Source organism: Rana temporaria, chromosome 2, assembly GCF_905171775.1.
Source record: "Rana temporaria chromosome 2, aRanTem1.1, whole genome shotgun sequence".
In the NCBI taxonomy this organism is placed as follows: Eukaryota; Metazoa; Chordata; class Amphibia; order Anura; family Ranidae; genus Rana; species Rana temporaria.
This window is the reverse complement of record NC_053490.1, coordinates 428549919-428561985: the sequence shown is the minus strand read 5'-3', so window position 1 is coordinate 428561985 and position 12067 is coordinate 428549919. Positions and strand designations below refer to the sequence as shown.

General features: G+C 45.5%; 1 protein-coding gene across 5 annotated transcripts in view; it reads left to right on the top strand.

Annotated features, from left to right (window-relative positions):
- TSPOAP1 (TSPO associated protein 1) overlaps nucleotides 1-12067 on the top strand; it is a 317131-nt gene that overhangs the window by 245522 nt on the left and 59542 nt on the right. For all 5 annotated transcript variants that reach the window (XM_040338277.1, XM_040338276.1, XM_040338275.1 and 2 more), the window contains one exon: nucleotides 5854-6657. In XM_040338277.1, the coding sequence (XP_040194211.1) occupies nucleotides 5854-6657 (804 nt within the window). The remainder of the gene's footprint in view (nucleotides 1-5853; nucleotides 6658-12067) is intronic.

Here is a 12067-nt window from a genome sequence, read left to right as displayed (position 1 = left end):
AGTAAGAGGAAATCCCCAAAAATTAAGGGAATTCCTTGGGGACACCCAGGTCGCCAGAACTAGTGTACCCATTGGCAGATTTCCCCTTTATTACATTTCTGGGGACAACACAAAATGTGAGATTTTCTTTTACTTTCAATGATAACTGTAAACAGAACAAATAGAGAGGGCGACTCTCCGTAACAGGCGCACAGACAGCAATAAAAACTGACAAGTGTTCTAATCCCTCTCCACTCCATCCAAAACCCCCAAAAAAAGCTACCAGGTGTCAAGGGATCAAATGCACCACATCCCATAAGAAACGAACAATTTTCAACATGCAACAAATTGGGATTTTCAAGGTGCCATAATCGGTACTCATAAAAGTAACATTTAACCACTTAAAGGGGTTGTAAAGGTTCGTCTTTTATTTTTTAAATTGGTTTCTTTAAGCTAGTGCATTGTTGGTTCACTTACCCTTTCCTTCAATTTCCCTTCTAAATTTTTTTTTTCTTTGTTTGAATTTCTCACTTCCTGTTTCTCCTCAGTAAGCTTTCCACCATCATTCGAGCGGTGGAAAGTAATTTAGAACAGCTTACTGAACACCTTACTGAGGAGGAACAGGAAGTGAGAAATTCAGACAAAGAAAACAAAGAAAAAAAACATTTAGAGGGGAAATCGAAGGAAAAGGTAAGTGAACCAACAATGCACTAGCTTGAAGGAACCTATTTAGAAAATAAAAAACGAACCTTTAAGACCCAGACCTTTATGCAGGTAAAGGACCTGGCCAGTTTTTGTGATTCGGCACTGCGTCGCTTTAATGGACAATTGCGCGGTCGTGCGATGTGGCTCCCAAAGAAAATTGGCGTCCTGTTTTTCCCACAAATAGAGCTTTCTTTTGGTGGTATTTGATCACCTCTGCGGTTTTTATTTTTTGCGCTATAAACAAAAATAGAGCGACAATTTTGAAAAAAAATCTATAGTTTTTACTTTTTGTTATAATAAATACCCCCAAAAAAGATATGAAAAAACTTTTTTTTTTCAGTTTAGGCCGATACGTATTCTTCTACATTATTTTGGTAAAAAAAATCGCAATAAGCGTTTAACGATTGGTTTGCACAAAATTTATAGCGTTTACAAAATAGGGGATAGATTTATGACATTTTTATTATTATTTTTTTTACTACTAATGGCGGCGATCAGCGATTTTTTTTTTTTCCTGACTGCGACATTATGGCGGACACATCGGACAATTTTGACACATTTTTGGGACCATTGTCATTTTCACAGCAAAAAATGCTATAAAAATGCATTGTTTACTGTGAAAATGACAATTGCAGTTTAGGAGTTAACCACTAGGAGGCGCTGTAGGGGTTATGTGTGACTAACTGTTTTTCTAACTGTAGGGGACATGTGACGTCATTGATTGTGTTTCCCTATATCAGGGAACACACGATCAATGAAGCTGCCACTGTGAAGAACAGGGAAGGTGGACCGAACGAGAACCGATTGCGGGACACCGGTGGCGATCAGGTCAGCGGGTCACGTGGCCACGGAGCTTCGGACCGGGTCGCGGGCACGCACCCACGACTGGGCATTTGAAGGGGACCTGTGCTAGCCGCATATTTGGAGCAGTGTGTATACTGCTCCTGCCCATTGAAAGCACTGGGACACCGCGGCTATACCGTTGGCAAAGCTCCTCTGCAGAGGCGCAGTGTGGTGTTTTTAACCCTTTTTTGATCACTCGCGGGGGGTTAAACCACCCCGCTAGCGGCCGAATAGAGCTGCGAAATTAGCGCTAAAGTGCCGCTAAAAATACCGCCACCGCACCTCCCGCCCCAGTGTGAAAGGGGCCTAAGTGTCCGTGGGCTAGGAGCGAAAATTACTTGTCTTGCCTTGGGTGCTGACAACCCACGCTACGAAAATAATTTTACTGTTGGGGATCCCTACAACTTGGGAAATTTTTATCAAGGGGTCACAGCACTAGAAGGGTTGAGAAACCACTGCTGTAGGCCATGGTAGTGCTGACAGGCTGGTGGGAGGAACAAGGAATCCAACACTTCTGGTTGTGTTATATCAAGAGTATCCTCTTACCCTGTGGCGCTTGAAAAATGCAAAGATCTGGCCCCGGGCCCGGACGGACTCACGACACCTTATCCCTGGGAGACCGACTGTTACACCTGTTTAATACACTGGGCACAGGAGGAAACTTTCACTCCTCCACCCTACAGGCGCAGATAGCAGTGATACACAAGGAGGGGAAGGACCCGGGACAATGCGGTAGCTACCGCCCTATATCGTTACTAAATTCGGACAAAATTATTGCCACACAAATTCAAAAACACCTCCCGGACCTGATACACCCAGACCAAGTGGGCTTTGTGCCGACCAGAGAGGCCAGAGATAACACGACCAAAGTCTTAAACTTATTGCACGCCACCAACACCACCAAGACGCCCGCAGTCTTCGTAGGGACAGACGCCGAGAAGGCGTTTGACCGAGTGAACTGGCAATTTATGTTCGCGACTCTCAGGCATATAGGACTTGGACGACAAATGATGAGCTGGATAACAGCGGCGTACACGGGTCCGTCGGCCAGAGTGAGGGCGAATGGTGTGACATCGGACCCTTTCCCGATTTCAAACTGGACCAGGCAAGGATGCCCGCTCTCGCCCTTACTCTTCGCCTTGACGCTTGAGCCATTTCTGAGACAGGTCAGATTGAACCTGGACATTACGGGGGTAACCATAGGAAACCGCCAACATAAAGTGTCGGCCTACGCGGACGACATGATGTTCACCCTGACAAACCCAGCGACTTCACTGCCGAATCTCATGAGAGAATTCGACACATACGGTGAGATATCACACCTGAAAATAAACATGTCCAAATCCGAAGCGATGGGAGTGAGGGTCCCCCAGACACGACTGCAGAACCTTAAACAAAATTTTAATTTAAAGTGGACGAATACGGCCCTGACATATCTCGGGACCCGTATTCCACCGAAAGTCTCGGATATATTTAAACGTAACTTCCCCCCCCTGCTTCAAACAGTCCAGAAGCTGCTGGATCAGTGGACTACGGGGCTACACTCGTGGTTCGGGAGATGCAGTATCCTCAAAATGACAGTGCTACCGAAATTCACATACCTACTACAGGCGCTCCCCATACGTATACCGGCGGCTTATTTTGAGAAAGTCCAATCGATGTTCGGGACATTTATGTGGGCGGGCAAACACCCTAGGCTCAGCAGATCGATACTCTCCCTACCTAAAAATAATGGTGGTCTCGCGGCGCCCAACGTGCGGATGTACTACTACGCGGCGCAGATGAACCGACTGGTGCCGTCACACACAGACCAAGTTGTGGCCACATTTGGAGCAGGCGCAGTGTGACGTACTGTTACGGTCCACCCCTTGGTGCCAAACTATGAAACCAAGAGACGTAAACAATCATCCGTTGATTAGCAACACCATTGCGGTCTGTACGAGGCTATTTTCGCGGTATCGCCTGGCATCTGCTACCTCGCCCTTACGCCCGATTATGGGTAACCCGTCTTTTACACCGGGCCTTACAGATGCCAAATTCTGCGCACTCCGAGACTCGGGTCTGTACCAGGCCTCACACTTTAGCGACGCTGGCCGATGGAGAACGACGGCAGAACTTATGGACCCGTCGGGCCTATACCGGCTGGATTTTCTGAGAGCAGGACAGCTGAGCCATTTTCTGCGCACGCTAGCTCCACCCCCTGGAGCCGGACACACCCTCACGGCTTTGGAGGAGGTGTGTATGGAGTCTGAGCCGCTCCCACATGCCTTGTCATGATGCATGCAATTTTGATCACGCCGCCGGCAGACCACCAGATTCCGAGCTTAGGTAAATGGGAGAGGGACCTAGGCTGCCATTTTACGCCCGCTCAGAACAGTCACATACTTAGATTCACACACAAATCATCGATCTGTGCAAAGATACAGGAAACAAATTTTAAGATACTGACGAGATGGTACAGAACACCGGACCTGCTACATAGACTGTTCCCGTCACTATCAGACCACTGTTGGAGGTGTCAGACAGATAGGGTTCACTATGCTCCATGTCTTCTGGTCTTGCCCACGTCTGCAGACGTACTGGGGGGAAATTCGGCGAATAACGCAAATGTTCTCGGACCGTACAGTCCCAAATGACCCGGCGTACTTTCTCCTCCACGTAAACGAAACCCCTGCGCGAATATACAAGAAATCAGTTGTCAGACACCTCCTAGACGCGGCAAAAGCATGTATACCGCTTTGTTGGCGGTCTCCAAACCCACCGACGGTGGCCATGTGGCTGCGGAAGGTGGACGACATTAATACAATGGAAGACTTGATTCTGACAAAACAGGACAGGACCGAACGATACACCCAGACGTGGAGGTTGTGGAACTCTTTTAAATACTCGGCGGAAGGCCAAGCCCTCAGAGTAGACTCCTAGATGGTGACGGAAGGTGAACGTCGCTGACTTGACCAAGAGACTAACAGCCAGAAAGACCTCCTGGAGGGGACCACTGGGACCCGGCGGCTGCCGGGGCTGGTGGACTCCGTGCTCGCGACTCTCTCCCCCCCCCCCCCGTTTCCCTTTACTCCCCCCACCCCACCCTTCCCTTCCTTCTCCTTTCTCCCACCACTTCCCTCTCACACAACTTTTCTCAGCTCCCCTTTAGCCGCTATTACGGCGGCACCTATTCTCTATTTAATACTCCTCTCTCTACTGACTAACGCTTAGAAAACGGAAAAAGGGGGGAACTGTGCCCGCTGTTCCTTATATACAAATTGCTCCTCACCAGATCTGGTCCCTTGAAAGAGGGCGTATGAGGCACATGCTCCTGAAGGACACGGGGATGGGACGGGGTAGAAACCCATACGGAGTGGCCTGCACCTCTTTTGGTGCCAGATAGCGCCCCCGATATACCGTCCTATGTATGTATGTAACCTTTGTCCTTTATATTGAAGATGCAATTACTGTAATGTTTATGTTATGGTTCATGTGGACCAGTTTCCTGCTAAGTATAAATAAACATTTAAAAAAAAAAAAAAAAAAATGCAAAGATCTGTGTCATGGGTGACGAAATGAGTTCAGGTAAGTAGAATGTTTCTTCTTTAAATGGGAAACTTTTTCTTCTACATTTTTTTAATTTGGCAAGTGTTGTTTTAACCTGGAAATAGAATACATGGCCATTTTGACTGTATAGAACTGTTCATTAAATTTCTAAATAGGTTTGCTTGGTAAGGTTTTTTTTTTGTAATTTTTATGTTTTAAATATTCCTTTTATGACTTTACCAATTTTCACTAATCTTATATTTTCACAAGTAAAAATTTTAATTTTAAACATTACATTTTTGTTTCCATAATCTGTTATACTTCCCTGCTCTGTGCAATGGTTTTGCACAGAGAAGCCCCGATCCTTGTCTTCTGGGGTTCCCCGCCAGCGCTCCTGGCTCCTCCTGCCTTCCAAGTACCCCCCTAGCAACCTGCTTGTACGGTCTCACTCCTGAGCACTGCTGCCTGCGTCCAAAGAGACACAGACAGCAGGGCTTTTCCCAGCTCCCTCGTTATATGATTTGATTGACAGCAGTGTGAACCTATGGCTCCTACTGCTATCAGTCTGCCCTGTGAGGAGGGAGAGAGCCGATGTGTGCGTAGCACTGGATCAGGTTTTGGTAAGTATAAGGAGAGCTGGGGGAGGCGAGGCGGCGGGTATCCTGGACACAATAGATTTTTTTACCTTGATGCAGAGAATGCATTAAGGTAAAATATTTAAGGCTTTAGAACTACTTTAATTGTCAAAATATTACTAAAATATTCCTAGAATTTTGTGACATGGTGTTGTCTTCATAGGTGAATTAATGGATGGAAGGCGTGGTCTTGTTCCTTCGAATTTTGTGGAGCGTGTCTCTGATGATGATTTGATAGCCTCTCACCCAGGTGAAGCCAATGAGCTGTCACAAAGTTCTGCACCAGACATTAGCTTTCTGAGTGGAAGCAGCATTGAGAGAAGTGAGGAGGATGATGATCCAAGCAGCCTCAGCCCATTGCCATTGCAAGGAACTGGCGAGGGAGCCGCTGAAGTCTCAGCTGTGCCTTACCCTAGAAAGCTGGCCCTTATTAAACAACTAGCCCGAAGTGTAGTCGTTGGATGGGATCCTCCTCTTGTAGCAGCAGGCAGTGGAAACATTCTCAGTTACAATATTTATGTGGATAATGAACTCCGACAAAATGTTCGATGCGGAGGACAAACTAAAGCCTTGATTGAGAAGTTAGAGCTGAAAACTCGGACGTATCGTATCTCTGTACAAAGCATGACAGAGAATGGTTGCTCAGACCGGATGCGTTGCACTATGTTGGTTGGCCATGGTTACACTCTAGCTCCTACACAGCTTCGTGTTCGCAGCTTGTCAGCCACCTCTGCAGAGATCACATGGCAGCCATGTAACAGCAACTATTCACATGCCTTGTATCTAAATGAAGAAAGCTGTGGATTGACCAAGGCAGGGACCTATTGGTACACATTTGGCAGTTTGAGACCAAGCACCATGTATAATGTCAAAGTGGAAGCACGACCTCAACGGATTCCCTTGGAGTTGCCTATGGAGAGAAGGGAGCCAAAAGCAACAGTTATGCAGCTGACAACTCCTGCTGCAGGTAAGTGTGACTTTACTATAAAACTTTTTAACAATTTCATACACATGTGTCCTTGGTGATACCAACTCTACAATGTTTAATTGCCATTATTCCTTCTATTTATGTATTAAGATCATGCCTTCATGTATTTAATTTAATATATAAAAAAACATCTGATATCTTATTTAATCATCACTGTTTGGAGATCACATGATGATTCCCAGGTCTTTTACTGTCTTCAGGGAAGGTTCTGAGGAGGAGTTTCTAGAACTCTGCTGATATATGAATCACAATCTGCAGTGGGGACACAGACAAGGAAGGAGGGGACAGTGAAAAGCAGGGACAAGCAGGATTTTTGCAGTCTACAGAAAACAAATGCTCTAGTGCAGGGGTAATTAAAATTTACGGAGGTCTGATCAGTAAAAGTTCAGAATCACATGTTTGTCCAATGACTCAGATCCTTTACATCCCATACCCTCACCCCTTACATCACACTCCTGTTTTTACATCAGTGTTTTTAGTCTACCCTGTATGTCACGATTCCTCTCTTTACATCACAGTCCTCCACTTCACAACAGTTTTCTCACCTGCCTTTACAGTAGAGTCCTCTGAGCCCCTCTCACAGTAGTTTCCTCTGTCTCCTTCACATAACCCCTCACAGCAGCGTCCTCTGCCCCTCTTGCATCACCACCCACAGTAGTATTCCCCTTTGTCCCCTTCTCATCACCCCCCACAGTAGTGACCTCTCCTGTTCCCCCCTCCCCCATAGTAGTGTCCTCTTCCTCCTTCACATAACCCCTCACAGCAGTGTCCTCTGCCCCTCTTGCATCACCACCCACAGTAGTATTCCTCTTTGTCCCCTTCTCATCACCCCCCACAGTAGTGGCCTCTCCTGCCCCCCTCCCCCATAGTAGTGTCCTCTTCCTCCTTCACACCCCCCCCCCCCCCCCACAGCAATGTCCTCTGCCTAGGGTGACCACGTGTCCCGGATTGCCCGGGACAGTCCCGTATTTTGCAGGTCTGTTCCGGGCACATTCATTCCAGGACAATACAGTGTCCCGGAATGAAACTGACACAGCCACCTCCCGGGCCAATCTGATGCCCCCAAAAAAGGCTGCCACATCACCGTTTTACTCACTGACAGTACTTGTCCTGGTTGGAAAATGCCTGGAGGAGCACAATCCCGCCCCCTGCTTGTGATTGGAGAAATCATAAATCCCGCCTCTTGTGTTCAATCACTGTGCTGTGATTTGTTACAGCACAAGCAGATTTTTGGGAAGAGAGGGTGTCCCTGAATGGTAATTTGGAAATGTGGTCACCCTACCTCTGCCCCTCTCACATCACCACCCACAGTAGTGTCCCCCTTTGCTGCCTTCTCATCACCCCCCATAGTAGTGACTTCTCCTGCCCCCCCCTCTTCACAGTAGTGTCCTCTTCCCCTTCACAACCCCCCCCAACAGCGCTGCCCCTTTCATATCACTCTCCCAACAGCACGGCCCACCTTCACCCCCCCCCCCCAATCCCACAGAAGTGCTTTCTGCCCCCTTCTACCTCTCCCCCATTAGTGTTCTAAATCGCACTGCAATCATGGCAAATCGCAACACACGATGCTGTTGCTGAAAAGAATCTACTGCTCCTTTTTTAGCGACATGCGTTGTGATTTGCCGCGATTGCAGCATGATTTATCATAAAATCGTGCCGCGATTGGGGTGCCATTAGGAAGTTATGGCGTTGCACCTTCATCCCTAGATTTGCCGCGATTTCGAATCACTCAGATGTGAATGGAGCCTAATGTATGCAGAGAGTAGAAACTCTGAATTAAGGCTCCATTCACACCTAGGCGTATAGATACGCTGGAGGGGAGAAATACCATTGCCCTCTATGGAGATGGTTCACATCTCCACGCCGAAACGCCGAACGCCTGAAGCTCAAAACAAGTCCTGGACCCTTTTTTTTAAGGCGGGTTCGGCATAGGAGATGTGGACCTGTGGGTTAATGGGGGTTAAAATCGCAGCGTTTTGTTGCCGCAATTCGCGGGACAAAACGCCACGATTAGGTGTGAATGGAGCCTAAGGGAAATGAGTGCAGAGACCCACTTTGAAGGACTTAAGCAGCGCTTTTTTGAGGATAAATTGCTCAAGAATATCTACAGCTATAGCTTATTTACTACTTGTTGTGAATAAGTAAATATATACAGTGGGGAAAATAATAATTTGATCCCCTGCAGATTTTGTAAGTTTGCCCACTTACAAAGAAATGAAGGGTCTATAATTTTCATCATAGGTGTATATTTGAAACGAGGGCCTGGGGCGCTAGATACACAAGATTAAATTGTAAGTGCTAAACAAATTAAATATATGTGCAAGACAAGTTGATATACAAATATTAGTGATAGATATTGATGAAGTCCCGTGAAGTAAAATTCTACACGCTGAAAAACTCCATAATAGAAGTGCAGTATACAATAGTCCAGTGATTCCCACTAATGGGATATGGTTATAAACAGTCCTTGATTAATAAAGTACTGTGTGCTTCAAATCCACTGAATAAAGTGTCCACCTTCACCAGCTATGGGATGATCACCCAACTGTGCTCAGAATAAGGATGGCACCTTACCAACAGTTGACCCTTTTGGTTAGAAAGAGGTCAATTACAGCTCAATATCACAAAGTAGCTCCATGCAATGCTCAGGCTCCTTTAGCAGCCACCAAGCTCCGGTAACAAACCATGGGATGCAGCAATAAAAGAGAGGAAGGACCGCAATAGTATAATTCTATATTTAATAAAAACACATTAAAAACCAAACGCCAAATGGCTTCTTACTATTGACAGTGCCTGCGACCCGGCACTGAGGCTGTTGAGCGTTACTGTGGTCGGGGCTTATTAATTAATTTTTTATTTTATTTATACACCCAGCTTGGCGCGAGATTTACCAATTTCCAATAGGTGTATATTAAATGATTGAGACAGAATAGCAACCAAAAATCCAAAAAACACATGATACAAATCTTATCTTAAGTTGAGTATTTGATCCCCAGCAAAACATGACTTTGTACTTGGTAAAGAAGCCCTTGTTGGCAAGCATAGAGGTACGATGTTTCTTGTCGTTGGTTACCAGGTTTGCACACGTCTCAGGAGGGATTTTTATGCACTCTTGTTTACAGGTCTTCTCTAAATCCTTAAGGTTTCTTTGCTGTCGCTTGGGAACTCGAGATTTCAGCTCCCTCCATACATTTTCTATAGGATTCAGGTCTGGAAACTGGCTAGGCCACTCCATTACCTTAATGTGCTTCTTCTTGAGCCACTTCTTTGTTGCCTTGGCGGTATGTTTTGGGTCATTGTCATGCTGGAAGACCCAACCACGACCCATCTTTAGTGGTCTGGCTGAGGGAAGAAGGTTCTCATCCAAGATTTTACACTACATGGCCCCATTGATTGGCCCCTCAATGCGGCAAAGACGGCCTATACCGTTGACAGAGAAACAACCCCAAAGCATAATGTTTCCACCTCCGTGCTTGACTGTAGGGATGGTGTTCTTAGGGTCATAGTCAGCATTTTTCTTCCTCCAAACACGGCAAGTTGAGTTAATGTCAAGGAGCTAAATTTTTTGGTCTCGTCTGACCGCAACTCTTTCATCTTTCTCTGAATCATTTAGAAGTTCATTGGGAAACTTCAGCCGAGTCTGTCACGTGCCTTCTTGAGGAGGGAGACCTTGTGGGCGCGGCAGGATTTCAATCCATGGTTGTTACCTTTGGTTTGTTTGGTGACTCTGGTCCCAAATGTCTTGAGCTAATTCACAAGCTCCTCCCGTGTAGTTTTGGGCCGACCCCTCACTTTTCCCATGATCATCCTTACCCCATGAGGCAAAATCTTGCATGGAGCTTCAGACCAAGGGCAATTGATGGTTATTTTGTATTTCTTCCATTTATGAATAATCGCTCCAACAGCTTCTTGCTGATGGTCTTGTAGCCCATTCCAGCCTTGTGCAGGTCTACAATCTTGTCCCTGACATCCTTAGACAGCTCTTTGATTTTTCCTGTGACGATGAGGTTTGAATGGAAGAAAGCGATTCTGTGAACAGGTCCCATTTATACACATAAAGCCTCATGCACACTGGACATTATAAAACCACCAGTAGCCTCTCCTTAACTCCCCTGTCCCCTCTCTCTCTTCTTCGCTGTTTTGGATTATCCTCCCTGTTTTTTCCTCTTTTTCTTGATATTAGGATAATGGAAAATGTTATAAGTGCTCCCAGGACTTGCTACCAGTGGCCTAGCCTTTGGACAATATACTATACAGCTTATCTCTACACGGATTGTGTGCTGAAAATGTTACATATATTCTAACTTAACCTTCTGATTTATGTAATTTCATTTCAATGTTATCTCCTTAACCTTATTATAGGCTTACCTGTAAGTAAAAATGTCCAAGCGGAGTACACAACCGCTTTAAGGCCTCATGCACACTGGATGTTTTTACAGCTACTGTTTTTGGGTTCAGATGTTTTTTTTCTGCAGTCAATAAACTCCCCAGCATGTTATCCTATGTGTCCATGCACACATAGGCTGTTATCAGCAGTTTTTGGCAGGAGAGTTTTCTGGCTGAACCCCTGGCTGAAGTTTTTTAGCTGTAAACACTAACTCTAAAAAAAGCTTGAAAACGCCTCAACGTTTTTGAGACATAAGCCTTTGTGTATAATTTTGTTTAACCACTTCCTTACTGGGCACGTATACCCCTTCCTGACCAGGTGAAATTTCAGCTTCTGGCACTGCGTCGCTTTAACTGACAATTGCGCGGTCGTGCGACGTGGCTCTGAAACAAAATTGGCGTCATTTTTTCCCCACAAATAGAGCTTTCTTTTGGTGGTATTTGATCATCTCTGCGGTTTTTATTTTTTGCGCTATAAACAAAAAAAGAGCGACAATTTTGAAAAAAAGTCAATATTTTTTACTTGTTACTATAATAAATAGGCCATTTTTTTTTTTTTTTAAACATTTTTTTTTCTCAGTTTAGGCCGATACGTATTCTTCTACATATTTTTGGTAAAAAAAAAAAAAATCGCAATAAGCGACTGGTTTGCGCAAAAAGGTATATCGCTTACAAAATAGGGGACAGAATTATTATTAATTGTTATTATTATTTTTTTTTTTACTAGTAATGGCGGCGATCTGCGATTTTTTTATTGGGACTGCGACGTTATGGCGGACACATCGGACACTTTTGACACATTTTTGGTGCCATTCACATTTATACTGCGATCAGTGCTATAAAAATGCACCATTACTGTATAAATGTGACTGGCAGTGAAGGGGTTAACACTAGGGGGCATGGAAGGGGTTAAATGTATTCCCTGGGTGTGTTCTAACTGTGGGGGGAGGGGGGTGACTGGGGAAGGTGACCGATGCTGTGTCCCTATGTACAAGAGACACAG